Source organism: Mytilus californianus, unplaced genomic scaffold (assembly GCF_021869535.1).
Source record: "Mytilus californianus isolate M0D057914Y unplaced genomic scaffold, xbMytCali1.0.p SCAF_4, whole genome shotgun sequence".
NCBI classification, from domain to species: Eukaryota; Metazoa; Mollusca; class Bivalvia; order Mytilida; family Mytilidae; genus Mytilus; species Mytilus californianus.
In genome coordinates, this window is record NW_026262690.1 from 15,008,527 (window position 1) to 15,028,915 (window position 20,389).

The following is a 20,389-nucleotide window of genomic DNA, read 5'->3' on the forward strand; positions in this document are numbered from 1 at the left end:
TCAGGTTAAGAAAAGTAAACTAAACAGCAGCTTCTTACACATGATTATCTTCTTGTGTTTAATCAGAAGATATTAAATTAAAATCTATAATAACCAATGCAGGTTAAAGCTAAAATGGAGGAATTGAAGAGAGTTTATGATGAGAAGTTGGAACAGAAAGAAGATCTAAAGAGAAAGGCAGATTATACAGAAATGATGTTAGAAAGAGCTGCTAAACTTGTAGAGGGACTGGCTGAAGAAAGAGTCAGATGGGAAGCAACTGTTCAGGTAAATTAAAATCCAGCAATTAAACTTACTGAATGACTGACTGAGGTAATGGGTACTGTAGATAGGGAGCTTGAATGACTGGGATAGATTGGAAAGTTGAAGGACTTACTAAGATAAAAGTAAAAATGGAAATAACTTTGATTAAATATCCCACATTTTCCTATTTTTAGCTCACCTGACCCAAAGGGTCAAGTGAGCTTTTCTCATCACTTGGCGTCCCTCGTCCGTCGTCGTTGTTCACTTTTAAAAAATTCTTCTCCTCTGAAACCACTGGGCCAAATTAAACCAAACTTGGCCTAAATCATCCTTAGGGTATCTTGTTTTAATAGTGTATCTGATGACCGTGCTCACCTACCAAGATGGCCGCCATGGCTAAAAATTGAACATAGAGGTTAAATGCAGTTTTTGGCTTATATCTCTGAAACTAAAGCATTTAGAGTAAAATCTAACAAGGTTAAAATGTGTCCATCAGGTCAACATGACTAAAATTGTCAAATTGATCCTTTAAGGAGTTATTGCCCTTTAAATCAATTTTTCACTATTTTTCGTAAATTATTAATCTTTTACAAAAATCTTCTCCTCTTAATCTACTTGACCAAATGGAATTAAACTTGGCCACAACCATTATTAGAGTATATATATATCTTGATTGCAAAATGTATTAAATGATCCTGCCCTACAACCAACATGGTCCCCATTGGTAAAAATAGAACATAGGGGTTTACTATATAGAAGTCTATGGGAAAAATGTAAAAAAACAATTTCAAATGGTCACAACTTGAAAACTAATTTAAATAATGATAAGGGGTCTTCAGTAACTATTATAAGACTACAATGGGATGACTTGAATTTTTGTTCAAGAGGGGGGGGGGGGGGGGGGGTGCTAATAATTTCTCCTTGATATGTTCCATTTTCAGAATTTTTCAGTGTTACTTTTTCTATAAACCATTATTATATCTTTTCTTTCAGCATACTTATATTGGGTGAATGCTCCCCAAACCTGGCGGGTTAGTCGGGGTCAGGGGAACCCCTGCCCAAATTTTTTTTGAAAGGTGTTCCATAAAAAAATTTAAAGGCATTTTCAGCATTATACAGGCCCTGGTTGAAATAAATTTTGGAGCAGAGGAAAGGAAATTTTTTATTTTTTGTTAATTATCTTGAATATCATTATAGATTGAGATATACTGTAAACAGCAAAAATATCAAGCAAAGAAAGATCTACAAATAAGTTACCATGACTAATTGGAAATTGACATCTTATTGGAGTTATTGTCCCTTAAAGTAATTTTTTGCAATTTATTGGTAATGTTTATAAATCTTTTCAAAAATCTTCTGCTTTATATGATTTTAACCTTATCTTACATGATTTCCAAAGCCACAGTAGATTCAAGTGAGCGACACAGGCTCTTCAACACCTCTAGTTTTTTTTTTTCATTTTTGTATCAAAATTGCAATATCACAAAGACTCACAATATATTAATAAAAGATTATCAATAGAATGAAAATTGTTTTCTTCAGAATTTGAAAGAAAAGATAAGTACTCTACCAGGAGACTGCATGCTAGCTGCTGCCTTCCTGTCATACATGGGTCCATTCTTATCCAACTACAGAGAGAAAGTTGTCAAAAAATTATGGATTCCTCAGGTTTGAACATATAGAATATATTTGAGCACAGATAATTAAATACAGATGCTTTCAAATTTTGAATTTCATATATGTTTGTTTAAATGTTTCTTCATAATGAACCCTATATAACTACAGTAAAAAAGCAGCATTCAATTGTTAGAATTACATTTTAATGCTTTAACCAGGACATGGCAAGGTAAGTAAATTTATGTTTTTGATTTGAAATTGCCCATACATTGATGTATACCGGTATGCTCATACAATGAAAAAACCCTGATACAACTTACTAAAGAAAATGGATGCAGTTTAAAATAAGAACATATAAATGTTTATGTACCGGTACATCAATTCATCCACACACCACATCTCTCTGCTGTTAATAGTATTAAGTGCCTGTGGTCTCTTTGGAGCTGGAACCAAAATGATATAATATACAGTGCAAAAAAAAATCATCTGTTTTACACTTATTAGAGAGCAGTAAGGGACCCAAGACATGCTAAATGGTTCTTGTATAAAGGTATAAACTAGACAAACACAGGTTTGGGAGAATATTTTCTTTGCATATCAAAAAAGCAATTGACAAATAGAGCAAAATCAAGTTGAAAATCTGTGGTTCTCCAAAAATGTCAAACTTCCAGTCAATCAAATGTAATATATTAAGGTAAAATTTTTTTGGATACAGATTGCCAAACTAGGAATTCCATGTACACCAACATTTGAATTCAGTGAGTTCATGGCACGACCAACACAAGTAAGAGAATGGAATATTCAAGGTTTACCAAGTGACAGCTTCTCTACAGAGAACGGTGTTATAGTAACAACTGGTAGTAGATGGCCACTGATGGTGGATCCTCAAGGACAGGCAATCAAATGGATCAAGAACAAAGAAGCAGAAATGGTAAGTCAATAGTTTATAATTAGCTTTAATTGCATACAGGCAAGACATATCTTTGTGTCAGCAGATTATTTTTTTCAAAATAACATTCTAAAACGTGACATCACTGGTATTAAACATTGTAGTCAGAATTGACAATGTTATTATGGAATTACAAGTATGGATGTAGAAAAATAAATGTTTTATGATCTAAGGAATAATGATTTTTTTATCTAAGGAATAAAGTTTTTATGATCTAAGGAATAATGTTTTTATGATATAAGAAATAATGGTTTTTATGATTTAAGGAATATTGTTTTTTATGATCTGAGGAATAATGGTTTTTATGATCTAAGGAATAATTGTTTTTATGATATGAGGAATAACATTTTTTATGATCTAAGGAATAATGTTTTTGTATAATCTAAGATATAATGTTTTTTTTTATGATCAGATGAATAATCGTTTTTATGATCTGAGGAATAATGTTTGTATGATCTAAGGAATGATGTTTTTTTATGATCTAAGGAATAATGGGTTTTTATTGTCTTGCCTGTGACGAAAGTCACAGAATACGAGACATAGGAACTGCAATCTGGCGGTGGCATAAACTATTTGTATTAAACCTTATATTCCAGAGGCCAAAAGAGCTGGAGGCTTCATACTTTGTAAACAGATGTTTTATGTTACGAACTTTCCGTCTATCATATGTCTGTTGTCCTTGACCACATTCTGATGGTTCAGCAACTGCTTGAACTAAAAAAAAATAGTTTTTTTTGTCATGTGAATTTCTCACTTATTATGAATAATAGGATAACTATATTTGGTATATGGTTTCCTTGCAAGGTCTACATATCTGCCAGACAGGGTTCACCTGACCTCGACCTCCTTCATGGATCAGTGTTGATCAAGGTTAAAATTATGTAATTAGGTCCATTTCTCAGATACTGTAAGTTGTAGGTCAACTATATTTGGTGTATAGAATGATTGTGAGGTGTACATGTATGTCTTGTGTATTTGAACTGACCATGACCACACTTTCACAGTTCATTTGTCAATGTTAAGTTTTTTGTGTTTTGGTCTGTTTTTCTAATACTATAAGTTATAAGTCCACTATATTTGGTGTATGTAATGATTGTACAGTGTACATATCAGTCTGACAGGTTTCATTTGACCTTGACCTCATTTTCACAGTTCATTTAGTCAATGTTTAGATTTTGTGTTTTTGTCTGTTTTTTTAATACTATAAGCAATAGGTCAACTATATTTGGTATATGGAATGATTGTAAGGTGTACATGTCTGTCTGGCAGGTATCATCTGACCTTGACCTCATTTTCATGGTTCATTGGTCAATGTTAAATTTTCCTGGGTAAGTCTGTTTCTTAGATACTATAAGCAATAGGTTAACTTTATTTGGTGTATGGAATGGTTTTAAGGTACACATGTCTGTCTGGCTTGGTTTATCTGACCTTGACCTCATTTCATGGGTCAGTACAGCAGATGAGACATTTCAGCATGCACTCTTGTTATCTAGGGAATAATGTTTACTTGATAAAGAGATTGTTAAATATCATTTTCAATATTAGAAACTTGTATGAGTCCTAGACCTATTTACAGTCTTGAGCTGATACTTTGGCTAATAAGGAAAACAAAGGTTAATTCTAAACATTCCATATTATGTAATTGTTAAAGAATTAATTGATTAATATTTTAGGGATTAAAAGTGATAGATTTTCAGCAGGCAGACTATATGAAATATCTAGAGAGTGGGATACACTTTGGAACACCTGTTTTACTACAAAATGTCCGAGAAAAACTGGAGCCATCACTGGATCCTATACTAAACAAATCATTGATTAAAAAAGGTAAGATAATAAAAATTGGATCCATTACTGGATCCTATTCTGAACAAATCATTTGTTGAAAAATATAAGATAATAAAAACTGAAGCAATCACTGGATTTATACTGAACAAATCTTTGATTAAAATAGGTGAGAGAATAAAAACTGGAGCCATCTCTGGATCCATTACTGAACAAATCTTTGATTAAAATAGGTGAGATGATAAAAACTGGAGCCATCACTGGATCCTATACTGAACAAATCATTGATTATAATAGGTGAGATGATAAAAACTGGAGCCATCACTGGACCCTATACTGAACAAATCATTGGTTAAAAAAGGTAAGATAATAAAAACTGGAGCCATCACTGGACCCTCTACTGAAAAATTCTGTGGTTAAAAAAGGTGAGATGATAAAAACCGGAGTCATCACTGGATCCTATACTGAACACATCTTTGCTTAAAAAGATAAAAACTGGAGTTTTCACTGGATCCTATACTGAATAAATCTTTGGTTAAAAAAGGTGAGATGATAAAAACTGGAGTCAATACTGGATCCTATACTGAACAAATCTTTGGTTAAAAAAGGTGAGATGATAAAAACATGTCATCACTGGATCCTATACTGAACAAATCTTTGGTTAAAAAGGATGAGATGATAAAAACTGGAGTCTTCACTGGATCCAATACTGAACAAATCTTTTGTTTAAAAAAGCGAAGTAATTATTTTTAACTCTTGTGTCAGAAACAAATGGTTTCCTGGATGAAATCTTAAGTTTCCTGCTTAATTAGTACAAAACTTACACCATTGGAACATATAGGAAAGGGAATGAAGTATATCGATTATGGAGTCAAATTTTTAGATTTAAAGAAACTTATAGATGAAAAATAATAATAATATGCTTTTTAGTTTAAAAGTCAAGGTCACACTGGTAAAATTAGACTGAAAATATACAAATATGAGGTGCATTTTTTTTGTTTCCAGGGGTGATAACTTGAGGTACACTTGTTTGATTAATGGAGGTAAGGGAGGAAGCCAATGATTTTTAAAGTCAGTAGGTCAAAAGTCAAGGTCATATTTACTAAAATATAACTGTTCATAGTATGAAATTCGTAGATTTAAGGCTTCAGCTTTTCTGGAATATTTCTATTGGACTTCACTGTGCCTCCAAATCTGGCAGGTAAACCTGGGTCTATTGAACTCCCGGCTCAAAAATCAAGGGTATGGAAGAAGCATTTATATCACATGACAGCTATAATATTTAGATTGAAAATTCCTCAGAATGCTTGTTTCTCGATGAAATCTCTTAAAATATAACTTTTAAAAAATCAGGAACATTTTTGGCAATTAGCCCCCAAACGTGCAAAGTTTTTTAAAGGGTGTACCCTGCTTTCTCTCAATATATGTGCTGTTCCAGCAGCATCTGATGGCCAACTGTTCACTGGTTATAATTGTATTATTATATTTACTGATCAATATTATTATTATCAAATTCTTATTAAAAGACTATGTTTTCACATATATTGTGTAAGTTTAGCTTAAAAAGAAATACAAAAAAAAAATATGTGGATAGTTGTTCTTAGAAGTCTCTTTTTGACATGATAAGAAATGTAGTCAACAATTTCTGCAAGCAACAATCAATTGTAAGCATGTTTTATCATTTAAGTATTAAATTACATTCTATTAAATGAAAAAAGGAATTATCTATCTAATTTAAAAAAGATAAAGATTAAATGAAAGGATTTATATTCATTTATCTATATTTCAGTATAACTTTTTATGATAAAATAAGTTGGTTTGTATTTAATTTGTTTCAGGTGGTGTCACTTGTATTAAAGTTGGTGATAAAGAGATAGAGTACAACTCTGATTTCAGATTCTACATCACAACAAAACTTGGTAACCCCCACTATATGCCAGATATATCTACCAAAACTACCATTGTCAACTTTGCTGTTAAAGAGCAAGGTAAATATAACAATAAAACTTGGTACTCCCCTCTGTACACCAGAAATATCTACTATTGTCAGCTTTGCTGTTAAAGAGCAAGGTAAATATAACAATAAAACTTAGTACTTCCCTCTGTACATCAGAAATATCTACTAAAAATACTATTGTCAACTTTGCTGTTAAAGAGCAAGGTAAATATAACAAAAAACATGGTACTCCCCTCTTTACACCAGACATATCTACTTAAAATACTATTGTCAGTTTTGCTGTTAAAGAGCAAGGTAAATATAACAAAAAACTTGGTACTCCCCTCTGTACACCAGACATATCTACTTAAAATTCTATTGTCAACTTTGCTGTTAAAGAGCAAGGTAAATATAACAATAAAACTTGGTACTTCCCACTGTGCACCAGACATATCTACTAAAAATACCATTGTCAACTTTGCTGTTAAAGAGCAAGGTAAATATAAAAGTAAAACTTCAACACCTTCACTATGCACCACAAATATCTACTAAAAATACTATTGTCAACTTTAATGTTAAAGAGCTAAGTAAATATCACAACTTAACTCAATAATATCAACTACTTATCTCTGCTAGAAATACCTTTATCAGTTTTATAGCCCAATTTAGAAGTCTGGCTTATATTGCATTAAACTTGTCCCTCTTTTGTTTGTCAGTCCGTTTGTCCAGCAAATTTTTCCATCACAAGTCTTGTTATTATAAATAAAATAAAAAAAGCTGCCAGCAGAGGTCAAGACTTACATTGAAACCTATGGGAAATAATTATTTGTTTTCTATTTAAGAACAAATAAATGAAATGAATATGAACCATGCTGAAATGCTCTATAGAATTCATTTACTATATGTTATTTCTTTGGTTCTTAGGACAAACCTATTTTGCTACAATGCTATTTGGGCAAAATAAATGCACCAGAGTCAATCTGGCTCCCATGAGCTTTAGAAGTGATTAAATTAAATAATAAAATGACGGATGAGGGGATTAGCTTTATGATGGCTCTATTCCTGTTTCATAGACATGGGAGCTGAGTTCACCTATTTATTCTCATTATAGGATTACAAGCTCAGTTTCTTGGTATTGTGGTAAAGAAAGAGAAAGCAGAACTAGAGGAAACTAAAGATCAACTTGTGAAAAGTATTGCCAGTGGAAAGAAAAAGTTAGAAGAATGTGAAGATGAAATTCTCAGGTTTGCTTTCATCCTAATGCATCTTGTTTTTTCTTTATTTACTTAATCCTTTACAGAAAATCCACCAGCTTAAAGGTGGACTTGCTTATCTGACACATGACATTGACCTTAACCTTAGATTTGTAATTCTGTGAATCACTTTGTGTTTTGTGAAATTAGTTTCTCTTTTTATATGTTTTGTCTAAACACTTGCAATAGTGCAGATTTTACTGTGAACTTTGTCATTATTTAGACATAGATATGTTGTGTAGTCTTAATCAAGAACTTCACACACATTTCATTACTTTCAAATATTTTGAAATATATTTCAGACTTTTAAATGAGACGAAAGGGTCTTTATTAGACGATGAACAGTTAGTTAACACATTACAGACATCTAAAATGACTTCACAGGAGGTGTCAGAGAAACTCCAGATATCTGAACAAACTGAACATAAAATTGATGCTGCTAGAGAGGTTAGTATATGTCTATAAGAGATGTGAACTAGCTTCATAGGAAGTGTCTTAGGAACTCAACAGAAACATTTATCTTTTAACAGACCAATTCCTTCCTAAATCTATTCCATTAGTAAATGATCAATCCAAGGGCTTGAATTGGAAAAAAAACAACTTTAAAGAGGTATCTTATTTGAAGTCTAGTATTTTTTTGTTCTTATGCAATATATGTTCCACTGTCTATTTTCATGTTCCCTGCTAAAGTTTGATAAATTCTTTACATATTTGTATGGCTACAGATCATGTGCCCGAAAGCTGTCATTAATTTATTTGTCTTGAATGACATGGGGCTGATTGATCCAATGTACCAGTTTTATTTTGACCTATACAATAAATTTTTTACATATTTGTATGGCTACAGATCATGTGCCCAGAAAGCTGTCATTAATTTATTTGTCTTGAACGACATGGGACTGATTGATCCAATGTACCAGTTTTATTGTCGAGCCTGCGAGTTTTGTCGCAGAAAGCTCGACATAGGGATAGTGATCCAGCGGCGGCGGTGGCGTTAGCTAACTTCTTAAAAGCTTTATATTTTAGAAGGTGGAAGACTTGGATGCTTCATACTTTGTATATGGATGCCACATGTTTTGAAGTTCCTGTCAGTCACATGTCCAATGTCCTTGACCTCATTTTCATGGTTCAGTGACTACTTGAAAAAAAGTTAACATTTTTTGTAATGTTAAATTCTCTCTTATTATAAGTAGTAGGATAACTATATTTGGTATGTGCGTACCTTGCAAGGTCCTCATGCCCGTCAGACAATTTTCACTTGACCTCGACCTCATTTCATGGATCAGTGAACAAGATTAAGTTTTGGTGGTCAAGTCCATATCTCAGATACTTTAAGCAATAGATATATTCGGTGTATGGAAGGACTGTAAGATGTACATGTCCAACTGGCAAGTGTCATCTGACCTTGACCTCATTTTCATGGTTCAGTGGTTATAGTTAAGTATTTGTGTTTTGGTCTGTTTTTCTTATACTGTATGCAATAGGTCTACTATATTTGGTGTAGGGAATGATTGTAAGGTGTACATGTCTAGCTGGCAGGTGTCATTTGACCTTGACCTCATTTCCATGGTTCAGTGGTCAAAGTTAAGATTTTGAGTTTTGGTCTTTTTTTTTCTAATACTATATGCAATAGGTCAACTATATTTGGTGTATGGAAATATTTTATGATCTATATGTCAGTCGCGCAGGTTTTTTTTTACCTTGACCTCATTTTCACAGTTCATTGCTCAGTGTTCAGTTTTTATACGACCGCAAAAAATTTTTGTGGTCGTATATTGGTATGACGTTGGCGTCGTCCGAAGACACATTAGTTTTTGCACTTTAACTTTAGTTTAAGTAAGTGGATCTCTATGAAATTTTACCACAAGGTTCAATACCACAAAAGGAAGGTTGGGATTGATTTTGGGGGTTATGGTACCAACAGTTAAGGAATTAGGGGCCAAAAAGGGGCCAAAAATAAACATTTTTGTAACTTCCAGACATAACTTGTGTGTTAGTGTATAAATCTCTCTGACATTGTACCACAAGGTTCTATATCACAAAGGGAATACTGGGATTGATTTTGGGGGTAATTGCATCAAAATTTAAGAATTAGGGGCTAAAAAAGGGGCAAAAAACAAGCATTTTTTTAGTTTCATGACAATAACTTGTGTGTAAGTGTATGGATCTTTCTGAAATTGTACTACAAGGTTCTATATTACAAAGGGAAAGCTGGAATTGAGTTTGGGGGTAAATACCCAAAACGTTTAGGAATAAGGGGCCAAAAGGGGGACAAAAATACGCATTTTTCTAGTTTCCAGACAATAACTTGTGTTCAAGTGTATGGATCTCTCTGAAATTGTACTGCAAGGTACCATACCACAAAGGGAAGGCTGGGATTGATTTCGGGGGTAATTGCCCCAAAATTTTAGGAATTAGAGGCCAAAAAGGGGCAGAAAAACAAGCATTTTTAGTTTCAGGACAATAACTTGTGTGTAAGTGTATGGATCTTTATGAAATTGTACAACAAGGTTCCATATCACAAAGGGAAAGCTGGGTTTGAGTTTGGGGGTAATTGCCCTAAATGTTTAGGAATTTGGGGCCAAAAAGGGGCAAAAAAACAAGCATTTTTCTAGTTTCCAGACAATAACTTGTGTTGAAGTGTACGGATCTCTCTGAAATTGTACTGCAAGGCACCATACATTGTAACACAAAGGGAAGGCTGGGATTGAGTTTGGTGGTGATGAATCATAAGGGGGTTCAAAAAATTTGAGGGGGGATTTTTTTTCCCTTTTTTTTCTTTAAAATTTTCCATTTTAAATTGGTTATTTCTGATTTATATATAAAAGCAAATAATAATGATATGGTTTGAATAGGTAAATTAAAAATTTTTAAGTTCTTAGACCACATTCATTCTGTGTCAGAAAACTATGCTGTGTCAAATATTTAATCACAATCCAAATTCAGTGCTGTATCAAGCTTGAATATTGTGTCCATACTTGCCCCAACTGTTCAGGGTTTTGACCTCTGTGGTCGTATCAAGCTGCGCCCAGCGGAGCATTTTATTGTGTTTTGGTCTGTTTTTCTTAAACTATAAGCAATAGGTCAACTATATTTGTTGTATGGAAGAATTGTTAGCTGTACATGCCTGCCTGGCATGGTTCATCTGACCTTGACCTCATTTTCATGGTTCATTGGTCAATGTTTAGTTTTCTTGGTTAATGTTAAGTTTATGTGACAGTTTTAATAGAGCTTTATATTTAGGACTATCAACATAATATCAATGATTAGTAAAGAAGGCGAGACATTTCAGTGTGTGCACTCTTGCTTGGACCTATACAATAAATTCTTTACATATTTGTATGGCTACAGATCATGTGCCCAGAAAGCTGTCATTAATTTATTTGTCTTGAATGACATGGGACTAATTGATCCAATGTACCAGTTTTATTTGGACCTATACAATAAATTCTTTACATATTTGTAGGGCTACAGATCATGTGCCCAGAGAGCGGCTATTTTGTTTTTTGTCTTGAACGACATGGGACTGATTGATCCAATGTACCAGTTTTCTTTGGATTCCTACATTGAATTATTCTTACAGTCAATAGACAGAAGCCAGAAAAGTCAAAAGCTTGATGAAAGAATTGTCAATTTAAATGAATACCACACTTATGCTGTTTACAAGTAAGTTATTGTTACAATATGTAGGAACCTTCAAATATGAAAAAAATTTATCTAGATATACATAAAGTGATATTCAAGTTAGATACTAAAGTCTTCTTCATATGATATCTGTATTTGGTCTTTATACTTATTTTAGATAGCAGATGATTGAATTTGCAGTGATGTTTACAGGAATTGCCATATTATAATGTAAATAGTTGTCATATTGGAAATATGTAGTCTTTTACACTTAAGGGGCAGAGCAATATATAAGTAAACTGTGCTTTAAATTTTGAGAATAAAAAAACATTTTTTTTTACCTTATTTAGAATGCAGATGTTCAACCCCCTCTTCTGTGGACAATAGCAAAACAATGCAATAAACAGCATATATATGTTTATAACTATGTATTTGCACTTATTTCACCAGATTGATAATTTAGATAATATTTACAAAAGAAAGAAAAACAATACCTGAGTATACTCACATAAACTAATCACTGCTTAGAGTTTAACTGTAACACTAAATGTCTTTTGTGTGGCATTGTCAGTATAAGGATTCATTAATTATCATACATGTTGGCATTGTCAGTATGGGTATCCATTAATGATCTTACATATTGGCATTGTCGGTATGGGTATCCATTAATGATCTTACATGTTGGCATTATCGGTATGGGTATCCATTAATGATCTTACATATTGGCATTGTCAGTATGGGTATCCATTAATGATCTTACATATTGGCATTGTCGGTATGGGTATCCATTAATGATCTTACATGGTGGCATTGTCGGTATGGGTATCCATTAATTATCATACATGTTGGCATTGTCGGTATGGGTATCCATTAATGATCTTACATATTGGCATTGTCGGTATGGGTATCCATTAATGATCTTACATGGTGGCATTGTCGGTATGGGTATCCATTAATGATCTTACATATTGGCATTGTCGGTATGGGTATCCATTAATGATCTTACATGGTGGCATTGTCGGTATGGGTATCCATTAATGATCTTACATATTGGCATTGTCGGTATGGGTATCCATTAATGATCTTACATGGTGGCATTGTTGGTATGGGTATCCATTAATGATCTTACATGGTGGCATTGTTGGTATGGGTATCCATTAATTATCATACATGTTGGCATTGTCAGTATGGGTATCCATTAATGATCTTACATATTGGCATTGTCGGTATGGGTATCCATTAATGATCTTACATGGTGGCATTGTTGGTATGGGTATCCATTAATTATCATACATGTTGGCATTGTCAGTATGGGTATCCATTAATGATCTTACATATTGGCATTGTCGGTATGGGTATCCATTAATGATCTTACATGGTGGCATTGTCGGTATGGGTATCCATTAATTATCATACATGTTGGCATTGTCAGTATGGGTATCCATTAATGATCTTACATATTGGCATTGTCGGTATGGGTATCCATTAATGATCTTACATGGTGGCATTGTCGGTATGGGTATCCATTAATGATCTTACATGGTGGCATTGTCGGTATGGGTATCCATTAATGATCTTACATATTGGCATTGTCGGATGGGTATCCATTAATGATCTTACATATTGGCATTGTAAGTGTTATTTTTGTCGTTGGGTTGCTGTCTCCTTGAGGTAGAACTCATATCTGCCATTATTCATATGTAATTCTAATATTTTCAGATATGCCTGTAGAGGATTGTTTGAGAGACACAAACTGCTAATGTCATTTCAAATGTGTGTGAAGATTTTAGAAGCAGCTAATAAAATCAACATGGATGAGTACAGTTTTTTCCTTCATGGTGGCATTGTAAGTATGGGAATTCATGTATTGTCTTTCACAGTGGCATTGTAGGTATGGGTATTCATTAGTTATCTTACATGGTGGCATTTTAAATATTATCTTACATGTAAGCATTGTAAATATTATCTTACATAGTGGCATTGCAAATATTATCTTACATGGTAGCATTGTAAATATTATCTTGCATGTTAGCATTGTAAATATTATCTTACATAATGGCATTGCAAATATTATCTTACATGGTAGCATTGTAAATATTATCTTACATGGTAGCATTGTAAATATTATCTTACATGGTGGCGATCCATTAATTGTCTTTGACTGTTGCAGTGTAAGTATAGGGATCCATTTTTCTACATGGTGGCATTATAAATAATATCTTACATGGTGGACTGTAAGTATTGGATCCATTAATTAACTTACATGATGGCAATGTAAGTTTAGGGATCTATTTCCGGTAACTATCTTACATGGTGGCATTGTCAGTATAAGGATCCATTAATTACTTTATTTGGTGGCAATGTAAGTTTAGGGATCTATTAATTACCTTACATGGTGGCTGTGTAAGTTTAGGGATCAATTAATTACCTTACATGGTGGTGTGTAAGTTTAGGGATCAATTAATTACCTTACATGGTGGCTGTGTAAGTTTAGGGATCAATTAATTACCTTACATAGTGGCTGTGTAAGTTTAGGGATCAATTACCAGTAACTATCTTACAAAGTGGCATTGTCAGTGTAACGATCTATTAATTACCTTACATGGTAGTGTCTTCAGTAAAGGGTATCCATTAATTACCTTACATGGTGGCAGTGAAAGGTTATGGATCAATTACCAGAAACTATCTTACATGGTGACATTGTCAGTATAAGGATCCATCAAATACCTTACATGGTGGCTGTGTAAGTTTATGGATCAATTACCAGTAACTATCTACATGGTGGCATTGTCACCTGCTTCATTTTTGTGCCTGTCCCAAGTCAGGAGCCTCTGGCCTTTGTTAGTCTAGTATATTTTTTAATTTTAGTTCATTTATATGTTTTGGAGTTTAGTGTGACGTCCATTTTCACTGAACCAGCACACAATTATATTTAGGGGCCAGCTGAGGACCACCTCCAGGTGCAGGATTTTCTCGCTGCATTGAAGACCCATTGGTGGCCTTCGGCTGTTGTCTGCTCTTTGGTCGGGTTGTTGTCTCTTTGACATATTCCCCATTTCCATTCTCAATTTTATCAGTATAGGTATCCATTAATGAATTTCCATGGTGGCATTGTCAGTATGCATATCCATTAATTATCTTACATGTTGGCATTGTCAGTATGGATATCCATTAATTATCTTACATGTTGGCATTGTCAGTATGGGTATCCATTAATGATCTTACATGTTGGCATTGTAAGTGTAAATATTCATTAGCTATCTCACATGGTGGTAGTTTATGTATGGGGATTCATTGATTATCTTACTTGGTTGAATTATATGTATTAAATATATGTATTGACATTATATGCTGTATATTTCAGGTTATTGTTAGGGACTGTCTCAGGACATTATTTGCTAAATAATTCAGGTTATTGTTAGGGATTGTCTCGGGACATTATTTGCTCTATATTTCAGGTTATAGATAGGGACAGTCAAATAGATAATCCTTGCTCTAACTGGTTATCAGACACAGCCTGGGATAACATTACAGAGTTAGACAAACTTACTAACTTCCATGGAGTTATTACATCCTTTGAACAATATCCAAAAGATTGGCACACATGGTACTCTTCTGCAGAACCTGAAATATCACCCCTACCTGGTAAGTATATATATATAGAGAGAGATTCTTACATTGGTACCAGTGTATTATAGGAAGTGTCCAATCTTGATAGTTCAATTATCGAATTTTAAAGTCTGAGTCTCTGCAAGGACTTTAAAATTAGATAATTCAACTATCGAGATTGGATAAATCTGATAATCCATGAGTAACTATGCAAGAATCTGTTTCTTTCATGATTGTCAAATATTTTTTCTAATTTTTGTTGAACGAAATCCCCTTAGAGTGTCTTCCACATTCCTGATTTGTAGATACCTGGTAGTTATTTGTGTCATTGGTTTGATGTCTCATTGATATACATTCTTTACTCATACATAAAGCCTAAAATAAAAATAAAAATATTAAAGATATGTTTTATACAAAGATGAGTGAACTGAATTATAAGAGATATTATTTGTATGATCCTGAAGATTAAATCTCCAGTTGTGTTTTACTCACTCATGATGTCTATATTACAGGAGAATGGGACAATGCATGTAATGAATTACAGAAAATGTTATTTGTTCGATCCTTGAGACCAGACCGTGTGTCATTCTGTTGTACAACATTTATTTTGAACCATCTTGGTGTAAAGTTCACGGAGCCACCAGCCCTAGATATGTCCCAAGTTATTGAAGATTGTAATTGCAAAACTCCGCTGATATTCGTTCTGTCTCATGGGGCAGTAAGTAAAAGCATATATCCTACTTCATACATTGACTTTCTCATTAACAATTGATGAACAAATTAGCACATTCAAAATTGAAAAGGTAGTGGATTAGTATTCTTATTAAGGTGGCTGGGGTGTCTTCCTCCATCTTGGATTTTGAAGTAGCAGATAACAATTGGTCTATATCTTTAATGAACTGTGCAAATTTTGAGAGTAGTATGTAATTCATGTTAATATAGAAAATTATGTGTTTTATCATATTTACAGCTGTATTTTCTAAAAAACACAATATTTTTGTTTGATTCATTTTTTTTCAACTTTGCCAAATAAGGGGAGGTAACTCAAATAGTTGGGGAGATAACACAAATAAAGTAATTTTTATAATAGAAAGTGTTGTGAATTTACCTATTTTAATATGTAGCAAGAAAACAAGTCGGGTGACCCCATGTTTTCTTTTTCTTATCTGAAAGCATGTTATAAGAGCTATCTTCTCACATTTTATCTTAAAATTCTATGGTGTAGTTTTCCTTTTATCACACAAAATTAGATTTTCCGTGCATAATCTATTTAAAATCTGACAATTTTGCACAACCTGTAGTGTGAAAAAAGTCCGGTGACTCATACTTTTTATTATATTTTGGAAAAAAGCATGATAAAATCTACATTTTGACAAATTATTAAAAAAAATTCTATCGATTTTAATTAAGACCCCCCATCCACCTTAATTGAATCGTTGTCAGTCTGATTCAATATTTTTTTTGTTTAATGAGATAAATATCCTTTTATATTCCTATATTGATTGAAATTGTGATAAATAGTGCTGTGAATTCATAATATAATTCATGGGATACCAAATTTCCTGGATTTCGTGAGTATAGGTAAACCACAACTTAATGTGTTCAACAGAGTACTAATTTTCTATAGGCTTGTATGCATACAGGCTTTGGAAAATGCAGGAAAGCAAATATCCATGAAAAAAAAATCATTTTTCCTCGATCTACCAAAATTGGTATCAAAGAAAATAAATGAATTCACAATATTTGGTTAAGGAGTTTGGACCACTTTAATACTAACATTTTACACTGATATTGTACTCTCTTTATATGTATATTATTTTAAAGATTGAAAAAAGTAAGAAACATAAAGCAGAAAAGCATGAAAAAAGAATGTCCTATATCCTTTGTAAGAGAATTAATGCAGCAAAGTGTAAAACAAAAAAGGTCTTACCTGTTTTTTTGTTAAGATTTATAAGGTAAACATAAAGTGACTTCCTTTATTACAGGACCCAACAAATCACCTTCTACAGCTTGCTGAATCTAAAGGTCTAGCCAACAACTTCAATGCCCTGTCTTTAGGACAAGGTCAAGCTCCGATAGCAACCAGACTCATCAAGGAAGGAATTCGTGAGGTATGTAATAAAGTGTAAAACATTCGTGTACCCTAGAAATAAGATAAAAGTAGTTTTTTGCTCACCGGGGCCCCATGTGAGCTTATGCCATCACTTGGCGTCCATCGTTGTCCTTTGTCTGTCGTCGTCGTCTGTTGTCGTCTGTCGTCGTAAACTATTTAAAAATCTTCTCCTCTGAAACTACTGGGCCAAATACCTTGAAACTTTAATTAAATGTTCCTTAGGGTATCTAGTTTATAAATTTTATCCGAAGTTTTGATCCATTGACAAACATGGCCGCCATGGCTAAAAATAGAACATAGGGGTCAAATGCAGTTTTTGGCTTATATCTCAAAAACTAAAGCTTTTAGAGCAAATCTGACAGGGGTTAAATTGTTCAATTGGTCAAGATCTATCAGCTCTGAAATTTTCAGACGAATCGAACAACCCATTGTTGGGTTGCTGCCACTGAATTGGTAGTTTTAACAAAATTTTGCAGTTTTTTGTTATTATTTTGAATATTATTATAGATATATATAAACTGTAAGCAGCAATAATGTTCAGCAAAGTAAGATCTACCAAAAAGTTAATATGACCATAATTGTCAATTGACCCCTTAACGAGTTATTGCCCTTTAAAGACAATTTTACACAATTTGTTCATTAAGTTTGCTAACATTTAAAAATCTTCTCCTCTGAAATACAGGTGAGCGATTCAGGCTCTTGAGAGCCTCTTGTTTTAATGGTTACATGACTAATTTGTTTTTCCTACAATGCATTTTTGGGGGATTATTGTGGAGTTGTCACTCAAATGTCAAAAATGAACATACATGTTTTTAGCAATATTTACATATGTGTCATTATTTTAAATTTTTAGGGTAACTGGGTATTTTTAGCTAACTGCCACCTATCACTCAGCTGGATGCCACATCTCCATAAGATTATAGAACAATTCCAGACCCAGAAACCAGAGCCACATCCAGAATTCAGACTGTGGCTTAGTAGTAGTCCACATCCAGATTTCCCTATAACCATCCTACAGACTAGCCTTAAAATGACAACAGAACCTCCTAAGGTAAGTAGTTAGTAGTAGTTCATATCCAGATCATGCAATAGAGGTATCTCCAGAGTAATCAATCATGCAATAAAAGTATCTCCAGAGTAATCAATCATGCAATAGAAGTATCTCCAGAGTAATCAATCATGCAATAAAAGTATCTCCAGAGTAATCAATCATGCAATAAAAGTATCTCCAGAGTAATCAATCATGCAATAAAAGTATCTCCAGAGTAATCAATCATGCAATACAAGTATCTCCAGAGTAATCAATCATGCAGTAGAAGTATCTCCAGAGTAATCAATAATGCATTACAAGTGTCTCCAGAGTAATCAATCATGCCAAAAAATATCTAGAGAAATCAATCATGCAATAAAAGTATCTCCAGAGAAATCAATCATGCAATAAAAGTATCTCCAGAGTAATCAATCATGCAGTAGAAGTATCTCCAGAGTAATCAATTGTGCAATAAAAGTATCTCTAGAGAAATCCATCATGCAATAAAAGTATCTCCAGAGTAATCAGTCATGCAATACCAGTTATTTCAGAATAATCAGTCATGCAATAAAAGTATGTTCAGAGTAATCAATTATGCAATTAAAGTATCATCAGAATACACAGTCATGCCATAAAAGTATCTCCAGAGTAATTTATTATGCAATTAAAGTATCTTAAGAGTAATTGAGTTATCTATTGTTCAAGAAAGGTTTCCCAAGAGTAATCATGTAATAAAAAGAGTAATCAATCATGCATTAAGAGTATCTTTAGAGTAATCAATCATACAAAAACTTATCTTTGAAGTAATAAATTCTCATTATAGTATAGTCTGAGTTATCATCAATCATGCATTAAAAGTATCTCAAGAATAATCAATCATTTGATAAAAGTATCTTCTGAGTAATCAATCATGGAATAACAGTCTCATAAAAGTCTCTTTACAGTTATCAGTTATGCAAATAACCTCCCTTTACAGTGTATACGGTACAGCACAATCCAATAAAAATGACAAATATTACAAAATAATCACATAACTAATGCTTATAAGAATAATTTGTTAACTAGTATTTTGATGTGTTATTTCCTAAGAAACATTCATATATCTTCCATTTTTTTTACATCATATTTTTAAGGGTCTGAAAGCTAACTTGAAGAGATTGTACACTAACATTTCTGAATCCCAGTTCCAGAGATGTCCAAAACAAGACAAGTATAAAAAGTTACTGTTTTCTCTGTGTTACTTCCATTCCTTACTGTTAGAGAGAAAGAAGTTCCTCATGCTGGGATGGAATATTCTGTACGAGTTCAATGATTCCGATTTTGAGGTAAGAAAATGAAGCTTCTATATACTTGAAAACTTTAAACACAATTTGGAGATCACAATTCAGAACTTGAAATACCAGAACACGTCAGTCAACAAAGAAGAGATTTTTCTTCACATTTAGACAATTACATCGGAAAAATTGTCATATAGATCTACATTGTAAACTGTGATTTACTTCACATAAGAAGCAAGGAAACTGGTCTGAAATTAATTTTGATCTACATTGTAACTTCTATTTTATTTACCTCAGGTATCAGAGAACTTGATGTGTATATATCTAGATCATTATGAGGAAACACCCTGGGAGGCAATGAAATTTTTAGTCGCTGGTATAGTGTATGGAGGTCATGTAACCGATGACTGGGATCGACGCCTGTTGATGACATATATAAATGATTATTTCCAAGATGGAGTCATAAGTACATTATTTTACCAGTAAGTAATTTGTATGGCCATGAATGTTAATTATATAATGACACTTATGACACATACATCAACTACTGTTTCCAAGATGAAGTTTATAATACCATATTTTATCAATGATTTTTAACCTCTCCTAACCAAAAGTGACATTTCTACATTAAAGTGATTAGGTCATATATCAATAGAAATAGCATAATTTAGAAAGGATGAGACAATTTAAATTAATTTTGAGATTTCTGAGGTCAGATAACGGCTCTTAAACTGCCACTTTTTGTTAGCTTTGACACCTGACCTTGACCTCATTTTGTATGGTTACTTCAAGATTCCTATTAAGTTTTAGTAACTAGTTCATCCTAATTTGAGTATATAATCATTATTTAGTTGTCATGCTTTTCTATCTTTGACTTTAATTGCATGGTTGTTGACATTATTATTTTATAATTTAGATGAAATCTATTTAGTTGTTGTCCTTCACATCATTAATAT

The 20,389-nt window shown here is 33.0% G+C and overlaps 1 protein-coding gene across 2 annotated transcripts in view; it reads left to right on the top strand.

The window, feature by feature from the left end:
* LOC127737542 (dynein axonemal heavy chain 2-like) overlaps positions 1-20,389 on the top strand; it is a 118,743-nt gene that overhangs the window by 75,455 nt on the left and 22,899 nt on the right. For both annotated transcript variants that reach the window (XM_052248369.1, XM_052248370.1), the window contains 15 exons: positions 103-267; positions 1,786-1,911; positions 2,576-2,791; positions 4,483-4,633; positions 6,430-6,579; positions 7,639-7,771; positions 8,083-8,227; positions 11,247-11,446; positions 13,124-13,250; positions 14,863-15,049; positions 15,526-15,731; positions 16,999-17,124; positions 17,980-18,177; positions 19,290-19,481; positions 19,731-19,915. In XM_052248369.1, the coding sequence (XP_052104329.1) occupies positions 103-267; positions 1,786-1,911; positions 2,576-2,791; positions 4,483-4,633; positions 6,430-6,579; positions 7,639-7,771; positions 8,083-8,227; positions 11,247-11,446; positions 13,124-13,250; positions 14,863-15,049; positions 15,526-15,731; positions 16,999-17,124; positions 17,980-18,177; positions 19,290-19,481; positions 19,731-19,915 (2,507 nt within the window). The remainder of the gene's footprint in view (positions 1-102; positions 268-1,785; positions 1,912-2,575; positions 2,792-4,482; positions 4,634-6,429; positions 6,580-7,638; positions 7,772-8,082; positions 8,228-11,246; positions 11,447-13,123; positions 13,251-14,862; positions 15,050-15,525; positions 15,732-16,998; positions 17,125-17,979; positions 18,178-19,289; positions 19,482-19,730; positions 19,916-20,389) is intronic.